The sequence below is a fragment of the Lampetra fluviatilis genome, chromosome 24, assembly GCF_964198595.1.
Source record: "Lampetra fluviatilis chromosome 24, kcLamFluv1.1, whole genome shotgun sequence".
NCBI classification, from domain to species: Eukaryota; Metazoa; Chordata; class Hyperoartia; order Petromyzontiformes; family Petromyzontidae; genus Lampetra; species Lampetra fluviatilis.
Genome location: NC_136298.1, coordinates 7,332,394 through 7,357,422, shown reverse-complemented (window position 1 = coordinate 7,357,422; position 25,029 = coordinate 7,332,394). Strand labels below are relative to the sequence as shown.

General features: G+C 49.0%; 1 protein-coding gene across 3 annotated transcripts in view; it reads right to left on the bottom strand.

Moving 5' to 3' along the window:
- Positions 1-25,029, bottom strand: part of LOC144941106 (phosphatidylinositol 3-kinase regulatory subunit gamma-like) — a 146,951-nt gene that overhangs the window by 35,787 nt on the left and 86,135 nt on the right. For all 3 annotated transcript variants that reach the window (XM_078867593.1, XM_078867592.1, XM_078867594.1), the window contains exon 7: positions 23,779-23,864. In XM_078867593.1, the coding sequence (XP_078723719.1) occupies positions 23,779-23,864 (86 nt within the window). The remainder of the gene's footprint in view (positions 1-23,778; positions 23,865-25,029) is intronic.

Here is a 25,029-nt window from a genome sequence, read left to right as displayed (position 1 = left end):
CTCTCTCTCTCGCAAATCTGATAACAAAAAAAATATCACTGCAACATTCGGGACAGCGCCGCGTGCGTCAACGTGGGGATGCGCCATCGTCACGACATGCCGTGGCGTTTGTTTCCATTTTGCGCAAAGATGCGTCCGTGTTTCGAACACCCTGCCCCCTAACAAAATTAAGCCAAAGAAACGCCTGCAGAGGTGCAGGGCAATTGGGCGGTGGAGGCGATGAAGATAGCGGGTGCAAATGTAAAGGGCAAAGGTTGTATTCCTAATGGCACTCGCTAATGAATAGGACCACCCTGGGCAACCCCCACGTAATAAATCTACGAATAAATAAAAATCGATTGCGGCTCCCTCCGTATGTCTAAATCCTGGCACGTAATCAGACGCAAACTGAAGACGAACGAAGGCGTTAATCCTGGGAAGGCCGCGAGTACAAAAGTCATCCTTAAAGACTTCTTAAACATTATTTATTGGCTCGAGGCACAACATCATCAGAGACGGGAGCCCGACACTCAGCTCGCTGTGTCTCCCATTGCTTCTCGCGCTCACACCTCCCGTCTCAGAAATAAATAAATAAACACGGAGAAAATCGATGCTTATTAAAAAATACTACACAACAGATTTTAACGACAAGCCATACACAAAGAGCAATATGTGGTGATATAAAATGCAGGTTTCCAGTCATTATTATTTACTTTAAGAAATAGATCTTGCGAAATTAATGAGTGAGGAGTGGAGGGAAATGGGTGACCCATGTCAGCGTGTCCTGTTGACAAAAAGTAGCTTTCATAAACATTAGTCTCGGCTATAAAACATGGGATATAAATAAAATCCCTCCCACCCTCCCACCTACACTCTTCAAAGCCATCCGTTGTCCTCAACTGGGAGCGTATGAAAAAAGCGCGCACTTTAATTACGTCACGCTTTAACTGCACCCATTTTCACTGGCGTTATTAATTCACGTTGCTAAAAATGACGACGTGAAATAAACCACGCCACTGGCACAGGCATTCTGGGCAACTGCAACTTGTGCGATACCTGGGGAAACCGCGAGCGGTAACTCCTGACTAGCGCGCTTGAGGTTTCACCACTTACGCTCAACCTCGAAGGTTTGTTCACGAGTGTCCGGGAGGGCAGTCGGGTATGCGAGGCGACGGTGGTGGTGGTGGCGGCGGCAGTAGTGGAGCGAGAGGGCGTGCACTCTGACCCTTTGGCTGGACGTACAATGCGTCTGGGTCAGCGCAAGCCGTGCGCACACAAAGGCCGGTCGTGCCACGAACAAGGAAAACAAAGCGGGGGAAGAGCAGCTAACTGCGACGTGGTCAGCTGGGCATGCTGGCCCCTCCATTGTGCGGGCTTACGATGAGGGCGCGAAGCGGTGTTCTGGAACAATGCGAGATGGGGTGGTGCGGCCCGGAGAGAGGGGCGGGGGGTGAGACATGGGGGTAGGAAAACGCCGCCTTCGGGAAGGGCAGGTTGACCTGGGCGGAGACCGAGTTACAAGAGGTCAGTCACCCCTATTGCCTTTGACCCTTGGCTGCAAAGTCGGCCCCGCCACCACACAAGTCCTCCGTGCACAGGCAGAGGCGGGGGTGGGCAAGGGAGGAGAGGGGGGGATGGGTTGAACGCGTCAACGTCTCATCTGTGCGTTCATGGGATCCCTGCCCATGGGCACTTGACTGCATTAACGGCACAAAGCGACGAGGCCTCCTACAGAACCCATCAAAACGACACCCCCCCCGCCACCCCCTCCCCCCACCGCAACCAACCTCCAACAATAAAATTAATGAAGTGCTGACATTTTTAGGGCGATTTAATAAGCATCATGCATGCAAAATAACTCTTCGATAGCCTCGCGCATATCTCTGCCGATGCCAAAAAAAAAAGAATGCACAGGAGATTCACGAACACTGCAGTCAAAATATGCAGTGTGTATTTATTATTTTATTTCAAGTGTGTAAAAGGTAAAGGTTCATCCCTCCAATTAATTTCTCATGCCACTGTTGGCAGAAGGGCTTCCACTCGAGGGCGTTTTAGAGGGTGTTGGTCTACTCTTCCATATCGGTCAGACATCTTGGCAGAGGTGGGAATACCCACACTTTACCGACCACACATAACCTGCCCATCGGCCACTTTGTGCTGCTGGGATGGGGGGGGTTATTGAAGAAGATTGCTCCATTGTTTCAGCTGCTGCTGCGCCGATTCGGAGGACCTCTGGATTATTTGCAAGCTCGAGTGTGCTGACCATTTTACACGCCACGAGTGTGTCTATTATATATATGTCCTCAAAGCCATGCCAAAAACGACAGGCAGAAAAATGCCTATCAATATTTTCGCAAGCCGAAATCATTTGTATTCTGATCTCAAGTTGCTGGTTGTACTTCATCATCACAGCTTAAGACAACTTTTTTTTGCTCTGCCCCCCCCCAGTTTGGCTCGCGTACCATGAACACAAGGGCAAGGGGGCATGGCGACTTCAAAGCATCCCTTTAATTAATTCGCTCGCAAGTAGCACGCCGTAATTTTGCCAAGAGACCGTGGCCTGTGCCATGTCAATGCGTAAACAAATCACACATGGGCTTTTTGATGACTGAGACGCTAAACCGTAACTTTGTGTCCTGATTTTTACATCGAGGGGTCATCTGAAGGCAACCGATATTTCATAAGCAAGGTATATTTGCAGTTAAAACTGTGGTAGATTTAGAATAATTAGAGAAATGAACGTAACACTGTTGAGATATGTGCAATATTTGTACTATTTCCGATTAACATGGTTGGCTACGTACGGTGCGAAAGAAGTTCAACATGATTTAAAGCTTTCGTGACTGTAGGGATTCATCTCCTTGGTTCTTTCGGTAAAATCACGTAGAAGGAAAATAATAAAAATAAAACATAAAATAATTCTCGTGCGAATTATTTTATTATGTTTTATTTTTATTATTTTATTATTTTCCTTCTACGTGACTTTACCGAAAGAACCAAGAAGATAAGTTCAACATGCATTGGTGCCTGGCCACAGCTAAGCGTCACTGATATCCAAACCTATCCTGGGCCTTCCCATCTTTTCAAATCAGCACTGACCAAGCACGGGGAGTGTACGGTCTAACAACCTCCATGTACAACCACCGTGTGAGGGAATTCTTCCTCTAGCAGTGGATCGAAATAGGGCTGTACTTTTACGTTCACAAAACTGATACAATGGAATACATTTGCAGATATTAGCAGCCAAGATAAGAAAGGGAATCGTGATTTGGCAAGTAATTTCAATAGCCCGACTCATAGAGTTGTAATTACCCTTTGGTAAGCGGACAGCGCAATTTTGAATTCAATAAGCAACAGCAAACGTAACTATACAAGCGCATAAATGTGCTTATATTTTTTTGTTGCGTAGAAACAATGTGGCTCAAACTTTCAAAAGTACGCTGTGTGCTGTGGCTTAGGACCACTGTCCAGCAACACTTAAGCCGTGCCAAAGATTGACCGTAGATTTAAGTGGCAGAGAACAGAGGAGAGGGGTTGGCGACGTTTACCGAGCCACCCCACCACCACCAACTTTTTGATTCGCTAAGATGTCACGCCTTCTCGCATTCAAAGGTAGGGCCCCCTCTCTCTCTCTCTCTCAGCTCGGCAACGTTTGTCCTGTCGTGTTGAGAAAGAAGAGCTGCCTCCAGCAAAAAAAATTACGATCCTCTTAAATTCTCGATGCGCACCGCGGATGGCAAATGGAGCCCATAACGAATATACGAAAAAATCGTCACACTTTGAACAAACAACAACAAGTTAGACGTCGAACAAACATTTCCACTGGAAATGACTGACGTTCCAATATTAAGCATCCGTTTACGAAACACGTTTTGCCATTCACGCAAATGTAAAACTGGCTTCATTTTTTTCGAGCCCTAGCTTTCATTCAAAGCGAAGAAGAAGACGGTGGGGTCAGCGACAAAAAAAAATGTTAACGGCGAAAAACGGACGGCAGAAAGTGGGCTGCGAAACACACACAAAGGTTGTAAGGAAGGAAAACCTACAGAGGGACAAAGTGACAGAGAGAGAGAGATGGACAGAGCGTGGGGCAGGGCGGGCGGGTGGGGTGTGTGTGTGGTGAACAATGAAACGGACAAAGGAGAGCGAGAGACAGCAGCGGGGAAAGAGGCAGGTACAAACGAGTGGCTGCATCTGACTGGTTTGATCCCGCCACTGACTCGAGTCACGTGCCCAGCAACACAGGAGAGAGGAGCGAGGTGGGGTGGAGGAGGCGAGGGCAAGCGAGCGCGGTTGGCTGGGGAGAGGAGGGTGGCTTCAACGGAGCAGGGCGGAGATTTGAAAGCAGCAGAGCACAAAGAAATGAGGGTTTTTGGAGGGGGGGGGGTGGAAGGAAAAAAATGTACAGGCGCCAGCGAGAGGCTTTCCCTGCATTCTAGGCTACGTTAGTTTCGTGGGTATGTACGGGAATCGGGAGGGGAGCAGTGCAGAGTTGAAAAGTAAGCGGTGTTTGTTTAACGCAATGCACAAAAACAAGGCGGAAAGCAACGGGAACCTCTCGCCGCACTGCACGAGATTGTGGGGGATTTGATTTTTGCCAGCTAAGCACGTTCAGTGGCGAGGGCTAACCATCAGGGCTGACTGCTGCGTACACGGACACGCACGTGGGCATGCGCACTGCATAACCTATTGTGTGCGTGAGCCACATTTTCACGCCACTGCCCACACGCGCAAAGACGTATGACGTGTTCACACGTCTCTGCGCACGAGTCCTGAGCGCAGAGAGAGAGAGATATGTGCGTGGAAATGTGTGCACAAAGATGCGAGAACAAGCTGGGGCATGGGTGAAACAAGTTGGGGGATGTGGTCCAGCTTGGTTAGTTTGTTGGTGGTGTGGAGGTCGGTTTGGGTTGAGACTGCGAGTACTTTTGAACACTTTTTGAAAAGAACGAGTCAAAATAAATGCATAATTTTTTTTGCCCAAGTTTCTCGAATTAAGTTGGCCGATTGTGGTTGACGAGGCAAATTAGGAAAATAATTCGCTTTTTACCGTTCACAAAACTAACAAACTGTAGATTAAAGTTCGTGAATTTGTTTGTTTTACAGGTAAAAAGAAATTCGGTGAAATTATTATTAGAATGCACACATAGGGTGTGTGTCTTAGCCAGGGGCTGTCATAAGCTTTTTGGGTCTCCCATGCCACTTCGCTGCTTAACTTTATGTACACACACCGCACTTGGATGTACATGTACGTCAAGCCATTGCTGAATAAGGCCTCTCCATGTTGTGTGGGTCACGAGGGTTGATTGACCATTGAAACGTCGTGAGAATTCTTTTATTATGTTTTATTTTTATTATTTTATTATTTCCCTTCTACGTGACTTTACCGAAAGAACCAAGAAGATGAATCCCTGCAGTCACGAAAGCTTTAAATCGAAAATTTATTGACCATACTTCACCACACTGGTCAGTGCAGCTTAGCGAAACGGGCCAGGACCGGATCAGATCAAACTCGCCACCGTTAGCCGTGGCTGGTAACCTAACTCAGGCCAGCGGGTTCACGGTGCATTGTTGCTAACCAATGCACCAGTAAATAAACATGGGTAAATAAACTACAGGGTTTTATTACAGCCACCCCCAATGCAACAGGCAAGAGACCCCCTCACCCCATCCTCTCAAATCAGACACGAAACCCTCTCTCCCAACACCGCCCCCGTGGGCCCTAAGGCTTTTCTGATGGGCGAGACCGCCTCTGATCAACCACAAGCCACTGTTGAGACGGTAGAGGCGAGAGAGGGCCCAAAGCTAGACGCAGATTAAATAACTCCCGTGCATCTCTAAGCGGCTGCCGGCACGCAAGGGGTCGGTGGCGGTGAGGGCGGTTAAAATGCAAATGAAAGCAAACAGGCAGCAACTACCGAAGGCCGCCGCCACCGCTGCCAGTCACAGCAACACGCCAGGCTATTTTTACTGTAGATTTGTTATTCATTGTGCAGGCAAGACATGTTTGGCTCCACCAGGAGCCGGCCCAACGCGCTGTCCCCCCCTCCTCCTCCTTCCACCGCATTCTATGTTCTTCCAGTAAAATAAAAAACTATGTTGGAACGGGTATTAACGCGGACGGTGCAAGCTAGAGAGAGACACGTGACAGATAAAAGTAAATCGCATCGTTATTCATTACTTTAAAGTTTGTTTAATATCGACTGTGTTGTGCCCCCCGCCCCTCTTCAAAGGTCAATCAGCAGAGGTTGATCGGCAGCTAAACTGCAGAGGGGCAACAGCCAGAACTAGAGACGTAGGCCATCGGCAAAGGTTCGCCTATGATCAACAATCAACCAATGCACCCGATTCTGTGTGATCTCGAAAGTTAAGCTGGGTTCAGACTGGCTAGGACCTGGATGGCAGACCGACTAAGAATATCAGGTGTTGGTATTCCTAGCTGAATTGAGACTGGTTAGGACCTAGATGGGATAATGACGAAGCTTTCAAGGCTTGGCCTATCAGATGGTGGAAGTACAACAGTGAACGCTTGAAACTATCTGCGTGGAGTTTTGAGTGTTACCCCCCGCCGCACCTCCACTCGTATGCTTCTAGGGTTTCCCCTGGCCAATCCGGTTTATTGCTACATGCAAGAATCTGAACGAACACACGGGACCGTCCTGAAAGACTTTCGATGACAATGCATTTGTGTAAGTGTGTATATAAAGTGGAAAGCGGTAGTGTGACGGTGAGTGAGCTGTGCTACGAACCCGGCGACCCGAGTTCGGATTCCCGCTAACGGCCAATACCAGTGACGAACATCTGAACCGGTCCTCCCCTAGGTGGACTCAGTCTCAAATGAGTACATGGTGCGGTCTGTAAACATCGCCACTAGGGAGACAAAGGCGGCCGGGCGTGGTTGCTGGCCACCCACCCCCTCGTGTGCCATGCCGGTCTTCATAGGTGCTCGCTAACAGCCCTTGCTCCTCGTCTGTTAAGGCTATACGGGGGATCTTTGTCTTATATATAAATAAAAAAACAGCGTGTGGCGTTGAACAATGACATCACCAAACTTGCCAAGGGATTTTGTCACTTACTTGCCATTAAATAAACTTTGTCATCTTCCTCTGCACATGATGCAAACACACGAGTGTGCACACTGCCCCCTCCCAACACAACTCCCCCCACCCCTCTGGGTTCACGGAAACGCGAGCGAGCAACAGGTGCGCAAATCTGCATTGCAGAAATGATCAAACTCCAGGTAGTCCTCTACTTACGATGGAGATGCGTTACGACGACCCCATCGTAAGTCGAAGATGGCCTCGCCTACCCAGGAGTCTTAAAGAATGGTGATGATTTTGCCAAATAGAGCAATTTACAATACCGTACTGTATAAACTAAACCTGTATGTTTCGATTTAAAGCTTTCGTGACTGCAGGGATTCATCTTCTTGGTTCTTTCGGTAAAGTCACGTAGAATGGAAATAATAAAATAATAAAAATAAAACATAATAAAATAATAATTGTTAATTATTTTTTTTATGTTTTATTTTTATTATTTCCATTCTACGTGACTTTACCGAAAGAACCAAGAAGGTAAACCTGAATGTATTTATGTATTATCAAAAGAACCCCATTGCATGTGTTCCGTAGGTACAAACGGGGGCACAAAAAAGAAATAGCATCGGCGAGCCAGAGCCGACACCGTTTTAGCGACTGTGCACGGGTGTCGAAACTCACGACACTAGAATTAAACGATCGTTTCGCACAAAGAGGCCTTTTATACAAACGTCAACTTTTCCAGATTTTTTGTTTTATAAATAGGCACCCACACCAGATAATTTTAATTATCGCCGTGAACTCAGTCCAGTGCCCGTATAAATTCATTGTGCTTCCAGCTCAATGCACGCGAATACGATAAGATACGTCGAGGGCTTTAAGGGGAAGCGGGGATTGGCAGGGCGTTGATAAGGCCAGGGTCATCTCAGACTCGCTGCACGTTTCACGAGATACGTTTTTAGCAGAGCGGAGTGTGCAATTTAAGGGCGCCGGTTTAAGATTCCTAGGAAGAGGTCATCTTCTGGAGTCAAACCGACGCATCGAGGCCCTCGTGGTCTCGAGCGAAAACACGCGAGAAATATTAGAAAAGTTTGCTCGAACACGATGAGCACGAACCACAGGCGTGTGGTGCCACTGAATGGCGATTATAACTGGAGCACTTCCAAGGGCTTTGTCCAAATGCACGGCAATTCCCCCCCCTCTCTCTCACCCGCCTCCCTGGCCTTGTTTGGCAGCCCTTCCCGCAAACCACAATCCTACACCTCCTCCTCCTCTCACCTCCCTCTCTGCAGTCCTCCCCCCTTGCTCCCTGCGCGCACACGCACCCTTCTCCCACTGTACTCCCCCCCCTCCATACTCTGCCTGCTTCAATCCTGCTTTATGCCAAGATCGGGCCAACAAGCCAGTGGCCAACAGATTTGCTGCCTGGGCCAGATAACCCGACATCAGTTTGCCTCTCTCTCCCTGTCCCCCACCTCCTTGAAACACCCCCCCCCACCGCGCCTCACACCCCCATATAACCCCCCTCTCTCTCTCCCTCTCTCTCCTCCTCTTTCCCAATCCCATCCCGCTGTCCTTCGCACCCCTTATTAAGGGACCCAATCACCCTGAATGCACCCGATCGTGTCAGATCTCCGAGGATAAGCAGTTTGAGCCCGGTTAGTGTTTAAATCGGTGACCATCTGGGAATACTGGGTACTGTAAAGCTTGGCCTAGAAGATGGTCCGGAGATGGTGGTACAGAAATGGATTATTGAATATATCAATATGGAGCCTCGAATGCAACCTCCTCATGAATATTGTGGCTTTTCTTCAGGTACTACGATTTCAACTCGCCTGATATTGGTCGCGAAAGCCTACGTGTTAAACTGACGAAATACTACAATTGGCCCAATATCTAAATGCAGGACCCTCCTGAAAAACTGGAGTTGAGACTGGGTGAGGAATTTTCTTGGCAATTAAAGGCCTGTATTATTATTAAAGCCTCACATTTATGAGATAACACAATCAATCGTAGCGGAATTCGACAACAAGTGACGTGAAGTTAATATTGTAAAATGGCTCATACTCTCAGGTTTTTTCGTCACAAAAAAACCTAAGAGTATGAATCCTTGCAGTCACGAAAGCTTCAAATCTAGAAATGTAAAATGGCATTTGCTAAAAATGTAAATGCATTCCATTGCCCCCAGCAAAAAAAAAATAAAAACACGTGGAAAACATGTCAGCGGGCATCCTGAAAATAACAACGGTCGCCACCGCTTTGTCATGGGGACAAAGGGTTTAACTGTGAGAACAAAGAGGCTCAGGTCAGCCAGCTCCTTTCTCTGCTCCCCTCCCTTGTCTTGATTTAACATTAGCGGCGCACAGGAGTCCAGCTACGTCACCCTCAGAAGCGTTGTGCTGCTCGCTGCACGCGGGCAAATAAAATGACAATAACCAAACGTGTACGCAGGAACGCGATAGGTTTGAAATAACGCGGGCGAAAGATAAATACGCATCCTTTAGCCAACCAGGTTAGAGCCCTTTATAGGATAGGTTATCTCAATCGCAAGTGAGGCCTATGTTAAACTGCACATGTACACACAGGAAATGTTTTCTGCTGCTCGTGGATTGTGAGTGGTCGTTTTGCCAAGAAAGGAGGAAAATTTGCGTTGAGACAAGGGCAGCTGTAACTATGACAGGCACATAATGTTCCAGCGATTCTTATTTGAAGATACGTACACTGATTAGAGCTTTGAATAATATATTTAATAATGTATGCAAATTGTATGCAAGTTACATGCGAATTTACTCGTTGTGGTAACAAGACGAACAGGATGGTACAAACAAGACAAGGAGAGAGACAATATAAATGAGATGGTGAAACGAGACAAAAGTCCACCCGATTCATGCACTGAATTGTGACTTCAAATGGTAATTTTACAAATAGCTTGGGTAGGCACAGGAATTGTAACTTGCATAGTACCTATTATATAAATTTTCTTTTTTATTATTATAAGCATGGCAGATGAAACAAAAGTGGGAATTTGGTATTTTGGCACCAAAGTTGTGGAACGGCTTACTTGGCAACATTATGAATGCACCAATAAATCATCTATTTTAGACTAAATTACGGACATTATTTTCAGAAAGCGTCTGAGTAAACGAGATAAGATTGTGAGCACAGTTTAACTTTTCAATTCAGTAAAAGTTTTCTCGCTGTGTACATTGTCTGTGCATTCGTTTTGAAGTTTGGTCTATAATCATTTCCTAATTGAGTAACTTACTCAAACATCATCTCCCCTCCCTTTGTTCTCTGGAACTTCCAGACAATCATAAACTGCAGCTACCTTTGGCAAACTGACCCCTAAACAGGAGCAATGTGACAGAAACTCCCACTTCTCGTTTTATGAAGGGCCCATCCAGCAAACTGTTGAGCAACTCACCACCACTTCCCAACACCACTCATCCTCCCACGCCCCCCCACCGCACCTCCTTCTCCACTTCTCTTCATCAACTTTAAACACTTGGAATACAGTTTTTTGAAGTGGCTGCTAACAAAATAAATAACTTATTCACTCACAAAAGCCTCGCAGAGTCTACAGACACCTTTTCTAAGAGGGCTCCCCGTTTGTTAAGTTTGACCAATGGATAGGGGGTGAAGTTTTTTGTGGAGCGTCCAGAGAAAATCCACAAATACCAGGGGAGAACACTTCAACTCTACAGTTTTGGCGTAAGTAAAATAATCATTACCCTCCAGGTAGGTGTGTTACACGTGACAGCTCAATCTATGAGTGATCCAGTGACCCCCACCCCCCCCGCGTCAAGTTGACGGACAACAGGTGCGCCTAGTATAAAATAAACTATAAATTAACACTCTTGTTTATTTTACCAGGTAAAGCCCACTGAGCTATATAGCTCTTTTTCAGAAGTGACCTTGCCACAAATGATTGCTCAACAAAGTGGCTTATCACGTGGAACTTTTTACAGCAGTCAAATACTCTACAAAGGCTTGTCGAGTCTAAATGTGGATGGAAAAACCAGAGACACCTGGGACAAAATCCCGACAAGCACAGGGAGAACATGCAAACTCCAAATATATAGGCGTCGGGATTGGGATCGAACCCACGCGCTCCTGTATACCAGAGGAGGTAGTTAATATCTCGCCATCGTAGCACCACAACTCACAGGGTAAGAGGCTGTCTTGCTGGTCGGTCACGAAAAACTGCCCGCCTCTTCCTGATCCAACCACACCCCACATCCACCTCCTCCACCCTTGTGTGCCAGCGTCACACAAAACAAGTGCCTGCTGGTTGTACTTTTGCTGTGCTCAGTACGGTCTTGGAGAGGTGGGATTAATGGAAGTCCTCCTCCTATTCGTACTACACAATGTGATTATCCTGGCTAACGAGGCCACTGTCAAGCAGTCATGCGGACGATTATTATTCTAGTTGGAGAGGAACTTTACGCAAAGTCTTTGTGTAGAGCTCACGAGGGCGACTGGGTATTTTAGCCAAAGGCCTCTGTGCTGCAATGTTGCGCTGCGTGGGTTTTACGCGGCACCGGTTAGGGGAGTCAATCCGTGGCAGTGTTTGTCCCGCGGGCAGCAAATCCACACTTCGTCTGTACATCCTGCGAGCCGGTGGTTCACACTACCTACTCCAACATTGGCCTAACTCTTCTTCGCATTGTGGCTTTCGGAATTTTAAAGCCCTAACGACTCTGCATTCGAAGCAAAACAACTGTCTGACAACTCTTAACATACAGGCCTATGGAGTTGGCTCTGTAACACGCAACGGGAGTCGAGTTGGAAGTTAGCATTGAGCCTCGTCCACTTTGATGAGAGGTGACAGCTCCCCTAGAGGTCCCGCATATGCAAAGCTTCGGGGCTTTCTGCTGCTGGCAACGGGTGAGACCAGGTCCACAATGAGGATCTGCTGCATCCCACCACAGCCATCAGGGTCCAATTTCTCAGAAGCCAGAGCTTGTGTGCCTCACATGTGTTTCACAACGGATTGAATGCTTTAATGGCAGTACCCCGAAAATAAAGGGAACAAGGTGGCTCTGGACAAGGTCCCGGGCGAAGGCCCAACGTGACTGGCCTTAATCTAAGCTTGGGTGTATGGCCGATTATTAAACCAGCGTGCCAACGATAGTGCCCACCACAACGAAGAAACCATGGCCTACAAAAAAAATCAGGCGACTCTCCAGCGCCAGCAGTTGGACCGTCTCGCGTGCACGCCGGACAAAGAGCCACTGTGAAAAGGGTATCCCCCCCCTCCCCCCTTTGAGCAGAGAGATGCACCATTGGCGATTACAACCGCAATGAGTAACGTCTTCTGTGCAGTTCGAGGCTGCACCGAAAAACGGCTGACTCGGTGGCAACTGGAAGAAGACACAAACGCATGCACGCACGCACAGGGGGCTTAATGAAAGCAGGGGCTGTGCTGGTGGTGCAGATGCATGGCAAAAACCGACGACTTGGCTCAGAGCCTGGAAGTCAAGGGGGGGACAACACAATAGAGCTTTGACGTACGCGGGCCCGGCTATCTTTAGACTCCTCCCTTCGTTTGTTACTTTTTTTCCCCGTTACGTTGCTTTATTTTGTGCCCCCCATCTCACCGTTGAGCGCAAGCCGAGAAGCAGAAATACCGACCGTGTTCATCCCCACCCCTCCTGCCCCCCGCACACAAGAAGCCCACTCAACGAGCACTTTTGAGACATTCATCTGCAGCGTCAACCGTTTTCTTTGTCATTTCCCATTCTGACAATCATGAAAGTCACATGTTCTAAATGTGTTGCACATATTAAACGCATACGTGTATACACGTTTTTGCGTATATACAAGCACGTGTTGGTATATTATTATATACCAACATTTTGCACGAACGCGCAATTTTCCAAAATTATTGCGATTACCATTATTTAAATACTTAACGTTTTTCAGGCGGAACACTTAATCGAGTTTTGAAAAGACGTCGGTGAATACGCGATCGAAGTTCACACTGGGAAAATTGTAGCGAGAATGCATTGCGCGGTCCCATTCAGCTATTAATTTAAAATCGCACGGCATTAGTTATTTACATATATAACCCCAGCGATTGTGGGCCGTCAACTGCAGCATGCCAGCCATGGCGGTGGCGGGTACTGCGAGGGCTTTTGATAAGTAGCGTTCATCACCGGGCGGGCGGGCAGCTGAGTGGGGGATTATTTCTCATTATCATTAGGAGGGGAGCGGACGGACAGGGGGATTGAAGTAAGGAGTAGGCGGGTACACGATGTGCGTGTGAGGGGGCGGTGGATGTGGGCGGCCGTGTTGGTACACTCGTGCACACGAGCTGATACGTCGCCGCCGCCGCACAGCAGCGTCAAGGTTGAAGGATAACTACAGACGGGGCAGAGGCAGACGTGCCGAATAGCGAGGGCAATTGAGGACAGCGCAGAGGGAGAGCGAGAGAGAGAGAAACTCAGGATCGCTTTGCCCTGGTCACAACAGCTGCTCCCACTAAATATAAGAGGGGGATTATGACATAATTTCTTGCGAGCAGCAATAAAGTCTCTCGCCTGCTGCTCTTAGTTTGTGCTCCGTTTAATATTTGTCCCTAAAAACGTGACACGAGCGTGTGTAAACTGCGTGCGTGAGCGAGTGCGCGCGTCCAGCATATTAATGCCCTGGACGATCAACACGGTTGGCCGTTACGAGATGATTAATTGAAATACAATGCAAATTCATGATTTGCATACTGCCCTTCGCCGAATACCGCCAAACCGATTTTTTTTTTCTTACAAGGGCCGTATTTAACGCCACATATACAGCAGTGTTTCAAGGTGCTCGCTTTTTTGTTCACGACACCAAGTTTCAGGTAGGTCAATAAGACACGGTTGGTAAACATATATCGTGGGGCGGGGGGAGGGGATAAACAGATCAGGGTTCAGCGAATGATGTGGAATGTTTTAGAGATTGATTCTGCACAGTCATTAATGCATTAGCATTATTTTATTGTAAGGTGCTTTTGTGTAGTAATGCGTTGGCTTAAGGAAAACTATCCAGGTACTTATATTGGCCATCCCCCACCGATGATAATGTTCATGCAACTATTTCTAAATGCGACAGTTGTTTTTTGCTCAGATTTCTATCTACTTTAATGTTGTACTTTATTTTGTTTTTCTTTTGTCTTTTTGGTGACCCTGCTTACTCTTGAGTTACCACCTGGTTAAACAAATAATCTTGAAACCTGAGGCCCTTCTGCTATTTCAGTCTAAGTTCAAGCACTTCCCCCTCCCATCTGCCTACGACTCTCTCTATAAAGTACCTTCTTCCTCACTCTCGTTCTCTGAAAGTAACCAAAAATAAAAGCCCCATTTTCTCCCTTGCTCTCATAATGCACCTCCCTTCCTTCTCACCCCCCCCCCATTTCAGGAGATGGTCTCAAGTGAATGGATTCTTGGATTAGCGACTCCCAAATTATCACTAAATGACAAATCCCTGTGCCCATTTCACATCAGCTGCTTTCGTCACCCCCGCTGCTGTTTAACACCACAGTGCCACCAACCAATATCTTAAAGGCCAATTCGACCTAGGCCGAGAGAGTCCACTGCGCCAGGTTTAACTGCGAATTATCACCGGCAAATAAATGAACCCGGGGTTTATGCGGGCGATGCCCTGGACTACAACAGCACACTGACGCATGTCACCCACACACAGAGATGTCACCCACACACAGAGATGCGTGTGGGTGACATTATGGCGGTCGGCTCAGCGACTGCTTTAGCCCAGAGGTCGCAAATGGGTTTTGATTCCTTACCCGTACCTGGCCGCACCAGGGTCGCAAATGGGTACCCGTACCCGGCCGGGTACGGGTACCCGTTCCCTACCCGTACCCTACCCGAAATGAGTGACAAACGGTTACTCACCAGTGACTCACGGCCTACCCGTACCCGGCCGCACCAGGGTCGCAAACGGATACCCGTACCTGGCCGGGTACGGGTAGCCGGGTATCGGGTAGGGTACGGGTATCGGGTACCCGGTTGCGACCTCTGCTTTAGCCACAGAGCATCGTCCTGGATGCCGTTCACGCATCCTCGTGGAAAGCACGCAAGGCGGCTGCCTGGCCTGTCCAGACGAACACGAACTGAACTGCTCTTCACCGTCCATCCCTCTTCAGCCCCCCCACCGGTGCCACCCCCTCCTCACATCCACAATACAAGCCGCTGGAGATAAGACAAGTGTTTATGGCTGTCTTCATTAACGCATCTCCAGGGGAAGGCACTGAGGACCACAGCCCTCTCCCAATCAAAGCTTACTCGCACGCAGAGACGAATGGGGAGGGAGGGGGGCAGATCATTATTTGTACGCTACCCTCATATTTATCTGTTGCTCAACAAAATGTACGAAGAATGTCCTCTGTGTATGCTGGTTGGTTCATTTACATGTGGTTAATAACTATCATACTACAGAGGCACGTTTGACGAGTGGGTATTTATGACAAGTGAGGCGTGCAGGATGAGGTAGTGGAGCCAGCACAATGCCTGCCCAAGGCGTCGTCTCCCCACTGATGCTGTTAGCAAACCGAAGCAGGCACTGATTTTAGGTCGAGTCAACTTAGGGGGGAGACACTCGTTAGGCAACAAGCCCGGGTTGTGGCTTTGGTAGCGCAGAGCACTTACTTTTAACTGCTGCGCCATCGCGCCCCAGCATGCAATCCACGTGTGCACGCATGCACGCACTCCAAATATAGCACAAACAAAAACTAAATAGGCAACAGTATTATAATAATACTACGGCAAAGCTTAGTGCTTACATATTTATTCATGTCTTGAGGCTACGGCTGCCCGGGGGCGGGCAGTATCAACACTCATCCAATTATATTTTCAACGAGCGGAGAGTGATTTAATGCTCGTTTTTTTTTCTTTTACGCACGGGTCGCTTTATAAGGCTAGCGCTAGCCGGAATGACCGGGGCTTTTGCCCAGGGCGACCTGCCCACAGCACCGAGCAGCGCAAACGCCCCCCCCCCCCGCCGACCCACGCAAAATGCCCGGGAGTCCCTTTGCGCCAGCGAGACGCATCTCTTCTCCCGCGATGAGCGAGACAGACAGACAGACGGATGAATAATTGACCCAAAAACTCGGCAAAAAAATCCAGCGCCGGCCCCATCGATGATTAAGGGGGGAGGAGGAGAGCGGACCAGATGCGTCGCGTTCGGAGGGCACCGCCAATCCCGTGCGAGCATTTGCGCTCACGTGACGGCTTCGAGACCAATTATAGAGCGCCAGCTGTTGCTAGAAGGCAACGGGCACATATCGAGGGATACCACGTGGTTGGGGGGGGCATCATCTATTCATCGATTAAAATCGATGGCTTACAACACCGCATGCATAGAATCAAGTGTTCATTTGTACGATGAAACCTGCAGAGACACTAAATAATCTGCATACTTCGCAATGGTAAGTGGGAGGGGGGCGGAAGAGAGGAGGGGAGGGTGGTAACAAGCTACAAGAGGTGACGGTGGGTTGTGGGTGCGAGAGATGGGTGGGTCGGGGCGAAAACGTACTGGGTAAATATTTCTTAGATGCAGTCGAAACGCTCAGGGATCAGGCAGTCAAAAAAAGGTGTTTTAATGAAGAAAAATAAATAACAGGGAAGGACATATGGCATAAATCGACACAAAAGAACCAGCACAACTTTACCAGTCCCAACAGGGGGGAAACGCCACGATGATTTATTTTATGAGAAGCTGAGGTTTTTGTGGAGGGACCGGGGTGTGTAGGTGGTGAGGAGGAGGAGGGGGGGGGGTGAGAAAACGCGTCGCGGGTTTCTCGAATGCCCCTGGGGAGAAATGCTCACGGGCCGCTCCGTTAGAACACGGCCGGGGTAAAAAACGGGGGCAGCTCCCCCCCCCCCCAAACCTCACCCCCTTATTGCATTCGGGGTAGGCCAGGACCGATGCCCTCCAAAATAGGGGCAACGGCAGAACCCTCGTCGCGAATTCAATCCCGGTGGGAGACGTGTGGAAGGGAGTGACACAGAGCGGCGCAGATAATTCTCTTAAGCTTCCTAAAGAAAACTGCAGAACGCCGCTAAGCGGGGGTTGGCTGAGGACACCGCGGGCTCGTTTTATTTTTATTACGTCTCATACAGTACTTTGAGAGAAAAACCGAGAATTTTTTTTTCGCACGAGGCCGCAGAGCGTGCCTGCAGAACTGTCTGCCAATAACGGCTTCAATTTATGAGCCACGCGAGGATGCAACATTATTTTTTTTCTCCCAGCGTTCCATCCCTGCAACCCACCGGGTCCCCCCCACCACCACCACGACCACCACCGCCTCCTCCCTCCTGCAGCTCCCCCCCACCCCACCCCACCACTCCTGAGCGCAAGCCATCTCTCGAGGTCACCGACTGATACCGAAACGATTAAAATGCACAATAAAACCAGGACGAGTTTCATTAAGTGCCACACATTCATATCGTGAAGATTTACGGAACTGCAACTAGGTCACCTCCTTTTAAAATATTTTTTTTTAACTAATTCGCTGAGAATGGGTGCCCGTGGGGGATATTTGGTTTATTTAAAAAAAAATTGCCCGACATGAAAATAAATGCCGAGGTGGCACCGTTTGGTTGGCAGTACCAGCGAGGCTCCCAAACACAAGGCACACGGAGTTAAACGCCAGCCGGATTCAACTTGGTTCTCCGTTGCCATCATCAGCAACAATCACACAATTCACGATTGACAGTGAAAATAACGATCAATCGTGATCAAAATTTTCTTCATCAATCATCACGATTGAATATTGCAAACAGCCGTTATATCATTAATTGCCGTCACAATCCCGCTAGGCTCGCTAAAGTGAGCGCAGTTGGTTAAGCTGCACACCTTCGTGTTAAGTTACCAATGACTGTCCTATACTGAGATTGGTCCGTCCCCCCTAGGAACTAAATCCTTTGTATTGATCACAGCCTCTGAAAAAAAAACTTACAGGGAGAGTGTTAGTTACTCGGGGCCCATCGAAGTACTGCATACAGAATGAATTACGTCATGCCGGGCCCAAGGGAGCCTTGATGGCACGCTACTTGGATGCTCCGGCCAGGGATGGAGAGGCTCTACTCTCATGCGATTGATGGGTCTTTATACGACTCACCTCGTGCGTGGGGTGGGCTCTTAACGAACGAACCGAGGGAGACGCTTTCCTCGCACGAGTTACGAGAATGCAAGCTGCACACTTACTGGAATACGTCTCCACAGCAAAGTGCTCGCGAGCCTTAGAAATCCTTCGGCGTGGTTTGCTTAATGTCTTGTCAAAGAGCGCCGCGCTCTAACAACGCGCGGTTGGCTGGTGGGTCTTCCTTTCGATTGATAGGGAATGGCAAGGCTCTTTAATGATGGGAGTCATGTGGACCGTCGCATGTCAGTGAATGGTATGGAACGCCATTGATATGACGACTGGAATGGCTTCCCTATGGCTGGGAAAGCCAGTATCGATCTCCAATGGCACGATGGCCGCGTATGGATTCCTCACCGATTTTATTTTGATCCTAGTGGATCCTGAGTGGCTCGGCGGTCAGCGTGCTAACCACGAGGGCTGCTCGAATGGAACCGAATCGTTCGAATTTTTTCAGCAGATGCCCAGAAACTACCGCGGCAAAGGGGTCTGCTTTATTAAAATAGACATTAAGAGGCCAACGGTGTTGCCATTTGGAATGGCCCATTGTGTGGTGTATGCAACCCTAATGTCAAATTTGAAAATGACCTGCAACTAAGTTAAGGAAAATATCTGCTCCTACATAACCAAAATGTCCAAGGTCTCTTACGAAGCATCAATCTTGACGGGCTCTCACGTGATAAAATGGCAACGATTAACCACAATGCAAAGTCGTGTCAAAATGTTTGGAGATGTCACGATAACGACTGCTCAGTGTGCCATGCTGCGGTCCGTAACTCTCCACCTGTGAACACAAACACGCCCGCGACTTCCACCCCCCCCCCCCCAGTTGTTGCGGAAACTAAGAAGCGTTCGAGGAAAATGGAGCGGTTGCTGCTGCTGCACACAACCAGAGCGTGCAATAAACACATTAAAGCGGTGAACCCAAGCGCCCGTGTTTCTCAGCCGCAGGGTTACACCTGCTTCGCAGAAATGCAAATTTACAAAAGTTCGACTATAAATAGAATGTAAATGCAGAGTTGCGGACAAGTGCACACATGCAGCAAGTCATGTGCGGTTGGCAGCCACCTACAATGATTTAATTAGTCGCACGACTTGCATTGACAATGGGCATAGGGGCTGATGCCTTTAAAAAAAAAGTAATGAAATAGGAAACAAAACCAATGGCTACAACTATCTTTTCGGAATAACCATTTTATTGGCTTTCCAAGTGAGCGAGCAAATTGGCAGTGCATGTACGAAGGTGCTGCTGCCCTGGATTTCTACTGCAGCATCCCTAGATTTCTACTGCCACGAAATAAAACCAGACAGGGACCTATATATACGGCCCCGGAGAGCCAGCAGACAGGACACTTGCAACAAACACGCGGGCCCTATCTGTTAGCGCCAGTATTGAGCCGACGCTATTTACTCTACAAGAGTATCTTTTTTATTTATAAAAGGAGGCGTGTGTTTGTGAACAGGGTTTCTAATACTCTCATTGTCAAAGTATCTTGTTCCATATTACCCAACATTCCGGAGTGCTCCCGATTGTCTCCATGGCATCCCTTATCTTATCCCACTTACTCTGATTGCCAGGGTCTGGGAGGATCAGACATTTGCTGTTCTACCTTGACACAGGCTTGTGCCTCTCGACTCTGAACGCACTTGACTTCTGCGGTTGCAGAGTCAGGGCTTTTTGGTCCACACACACGCGCATACGTAACGCTTGTGCTACTGCCCTGCCATCTTCACGTGGTCCACCAATCCCAGACTGCGGGTGGCGGGGGGGGGATGCTGGAGGCTTGTCGACACACGCCCGGTCATGCGCGGCCCCACTGTCACGACGGTTCTCGGATTAAATTTTTTTTCAGTCACTGAGACCCACGGCCGTGAGGCAGAGTGCGTGGGTGCAGCAAGGGTTTGTACCCCATACGAATGGGGATGAGTCTCCCCCCCCCCTCCTCTCCCCAATGAACGCTCAGTCCAATCACGGGTTACAAGTGGCATTCGGTCCTGAATTTCAGACAGCGGTCGGGCAATCTAACTCCTCAGACGGCACAGGGCAATTATAAATGTGGTTATTTTTAAAAGCCAAATAAAACCTACGCCTCCTCTTGCCGCTGCTCCTCGTTTAGGCAGAGCCCACGCGCTAAATGACGGCAGCCTTAACGAGAGCAGCCTTTCTCATTATTAACTACATTTAAGCAAACACATCAGTGATGAAGTAAGGAATTAAGGGACTGCGCGTCGGCTGTGGTGCACGAGCACGTACCCAAAAAAAATCCACCACGTTCATCTTCAACGCTGTCCTAGCACAGAATACTGTACAGCACTGTATACTGTATATATGCACATAAGGCTAATGTTTGACTCGAGAGGACCACCACTGCCTAAAACATTTGCACATTTCATGGATTCTGTTACAAGGCAGTGTTAATGTTTAAGCGACGAGTTTTTTTTTATTCGCTCAAATCAGGTTATTTATAAATTCCGTGCATTGATAATATACGGAAATGTCACAATATTGTATGCAAGCAAACAAAAATGAGTTGATGCCCCCCCTCCCTGCATCCACAGTAGCCCCCATACTTTACCGCTTTCTCTCCCCATCTATTCCCCCCCTCCCTTCTCCAGCTCTCACCGCCCCCGCCGGCTCCCCATCAGTGCCTCCCTGCAGCATGTGCCTTGCGTCGATGACATCACCCCATGGGCAGGCACGTACGCAACCCGCTACAGCCTCCTCCTCCTCGCCGTCCTCCGCACGTGCCGCGTACGGGGCCCTACAGATATTTATCTGCGACGTGTTCACAATAATTCCTCCCAAACCGCCCCCTATACCAGAAAGCGCCGCCCAAACCCCTTCTCCACCCCCCACACTTGGAGCACCAACCTCCGCCCGCCGTCGATCATTCGTGCCCCATTTTGCACCATCTCCCTTTAAAATAAAGTATGAAAAAAAATGTTTCTCCCTCAAATCCCAGTAGGGTCTCTCGCTCGACAAATCGATCGCGCTTTGTTTCACACAAATCCCGTCCACCTTGACACTGCGGAATTGGAATGTGATGCAAAATTGGAATAATTGGGACTCGAGCTCAAGTGCCAATCAGATCAGCGGGCCCGAAGATGCACGCCGATAACGCCGGTTGCCCCCCCCCCCCCCCACGGGCGAGGGGCTGCAGTTTGCTTGCGAAGAAACTCGTTGGAAACAGCACGGGGGTGGGGTGTGGGGAGCGGACGACGAGATAGAGACGCACGGAGGAGGGAGAGAGGTGAAAGATGATGAGGGTGGTGCGGGGGTGGAAAAGTGAGGACCAGTGTGCGAAAGGGCGAGGGGGAGAAAAATCACTCGAAGTGAAAGAGTACAAATTTTACATTGCGCTACAGAGGCTCATCCCATGTTAACAAAACGCATGCTTTATCGGGCCTGATGCAAACAGGAATACGAAAAAAGCTCTGCGCAATAGGAATATCGCGGGCGAAGGCCGGAAGACCCGCTTCGTGCTGCCAGGCGCCACATTCGCGTTACTATAATGCCTTAGAATTCCCAAACAAATCCGGCTCAAGTTGAAGGGCGCCAATTACCGAATTCAGCGCGATATATTTCCCCACGCGCCACAAAACGGCCTCCGGGCTGGCCATTGTGCACTGCGGCTGCTCATAAAGAGGAGCTGAAAGGGTGCATTCGAGTGCACTAATGTCTCCAGTTTGTGCTCGTGGAGCCTCGGATGACCAGCGCGCCCCCTGCACCCCCCCCCCAACCCCCAACCCCCAAACCCACACCACCTACTCACTGCAACCTTCAACCCCTACAGGGACGGCACGAGCGGGCGGATGCTTTGCAGCGAAAATAGAGCCCACGACTTGTCGCGTTGGCAAGGCGAACGATCATCGGGTGCCACTCAACACAGGGCAGTGAGATGCCACTTTCCGTCACTATGGCGTCTCAGGATCGCGACAGGGCCTGCCCTTGTCTCCCTGCCGTGCCCGCGCGGGTATTTATAACCGTACGCCGGCAAAGAAACGGGTCAAATTATGCAAACCGCGGCAGGCCCCATTGTTTACGTCTGGCCGAGAGCTAGCTTGTGCCGAACACAGGTCACCGCCGCATCTGCCTTAAAGGATTGCTTGCCACTCAGCCTTTCCCACCACCCACCCCCGTCCCTCAAAAGCTCAACCCCTCGCTCCCAACCCCTGCCAATTAACAAAACAGCTGTTTCTGCCCTCCTCTCCCTTGGCAGTCGCAGGGGACACGCGTGCACATTCAGACGAGGCAGGGATAGGCAGCCAGACTGAAGTATTCGAGACAGACGAGGGACATGCAAGGGATGCCAGCCTTCTGTGTAAACAGGCAGGAGACAGACATGCAGACAGCCAGCTCAGGGCCCTTGGATATAGACATAGAGAAGGGGGAAACAAACAGAGCAGAGATGCTCGGTTGTTGAAAGGGGGGGGGGGGGGGGGAAAGAAAATGGGTACAACTGACAAGGATGTTCTCGACAGCGAAATACAAACCCGCATCGTTACTCGGACACATGATCAGCAGGGCCGGACGTGGACAAGACGCGTAGAGAACGGCGAGACAGAAAAAAACACTAAAGAAGGGAGACAGAGGTGGGACACTCAAAGACGAACGAGGCTGACGAGATGGAGACAGGCCAAGAAGTGGGGAGTAAGAGACGTTGAGGAGGAGGAGGAGGAAAAAAAACTAATAAATCATGGTCAGCAGCACGTAGGGCCTCATAAATCATTGTGGAGCGTGCGAGAGGCCGGCCTGATATCAGCAATGACTTGCTGACCCCCGCGACCCTTTTCCTGGTGCCCGCACGCACATACGCGCTGCACGCGCAGCGTTCCAATGAAAGATTTTCCTTTAATCCCGTCCCCAGCACCGCACCAATGCCCTCTCCCCGATTACAGTCGCCCAATGCCTCTCCCAGCAGCCAAAGCACCCACCACACAGATGCAACAAGAAGAACAAACGCACTGCAAACACCTAAAAAATACACGGGCAAAGTAACGATTCTGCATGGCTGCGATTCGACGAATGGCCACGGTTCAGGGTCACGATTTAATTGACGAATTGATTTTGTATTTGCCCTCACGGTACATCTATAAATATATCGAATCAATAGCGACATATGATTTGTAGAGGCGCATGAGAATTGAAAATAACACATTTTCACAAGCAATCCTTAATGCATGCACTTAAGGTTATAGGAGTCGATTTTAGTTGAAGAAATCATTACGTACATACTAACGTGAATTTGTCAAGATTTTTGGGGGAATTTGCTAAGCGAGTTGGGGTTACGGCGCAGCGACTCGAGAGGAGGACAGGTGGCGATCAAACGATCAAAGCCACCGACCCTCCCACGCGGTCGCAAAACTAGCGGCCATAGCACGGCCTACACACAAAGGGCGGTGCTCAAATCCACGCGGACCGTCCGATACTTTAACGAGGTAATTACACGCTGCCGTTGTTGTGGCCACAAGAGCAGCCGCTGGACCTATTAGGGGACGGGATGCGATGTGCTGGGATGTGGACACAGGGTGGTGGTGGTGGAATGGTCGGGCGTGCGTCGGGAGTGGGAAGTCGGGAATGGGGAGGAGGGCGGCACGGTGGGTGGTGGGGGCAGCTGTTACCTGGAGCAGCTGGTGTCTCCTCGTGTTCACATGACCGGATGAGGGCCTCCAGGATGCGAGCCGGATGGTCGGCCTTGGACTCGTCGCTGTCGGGTGGACCGGGCAGTGGAGGATGAGGAGGTTGATGGGGGTGCACACGAGTTCGCACGTATTCACACACATGGGCACGCACACACACACGCACACACAGGGAGGGAAAAAACACATGTAATTCCGTGTTGCCAAAGATTACTGTACATCACCGAAATCTTTCAGTTGTTTAAGTTTGTATTTTCTTGCTACTCGAAGGAGATTTGAAGGTAATGCGTTGCCATTAAGTTGCTCCGCTGTATCAGATTGAAGAGGCAAAACAGTTTACAAATAAATAATGCAGAATCATGAAAAATTGATGAAAAATATATCAGTGCAAGTTGGCAACAATTGCATTGTCACAAGTCACATGTATGTATGTTATAAATGGCGACGTTTGTTCAGCAATACAGGTAAGTGCACCCTTATTAAATTTTTACCTGTAACTCGGACAGAATGCAGTGACAATTGAGACAATAAAGTGACAATGGGCCATTAACAAGACACCGATTCTCAGCCTGTGTTAGTCACCGTGGGCCCAATATGGAACATTACTTGGGGGATATGGACGCAAGGGAGAGACTTTCCACCATCAGCCTTCTCTCTCAAGGGGGGCAACAAGGAAACAACACTGCACTGCAAGCGCGGGAAACATGGTCCCAATTTCGATTTAAAGCTTTCGTGACTGCTGGGATTCATCTTCTTGGTTCTTTCGGTAAAGTCACGTAGAAGGGAAGTAATAAAATAATAAAAATAAAACATAATAAAATAATTCTCACGACGTTTTACCTGAGGACGGCTGCTTGCGTTGTGGCCGAAACGACGTGAGAATTATTTTATTATGTTTTATTTTTATTATTTTATTACTTCCCTTCTACGTGACTTTACCGAAAGAACCAAGAAGATGGTCCCAATTCTCAAATTCCTTCTTAACCCTAGCAGATGCCCACGTACTGCACAGGTGTCAGAACAATTCTGGCTTTAGCCACTGCCAGGGCAGGGTTGCCACCTCTGTGATAGACATAAAAAAAAATCACAACACATCATGTGAACAAGACTAGCTAACAATGAATTATGTTTCATGTTCCCAGACAGCTACATCCAGGAGCGGAAGATGCAAGTGGTAAACCTGCTGCGCAGCTCACAAAACGGCGCCAGCCTCGGTTTAGACGGCACGATGGT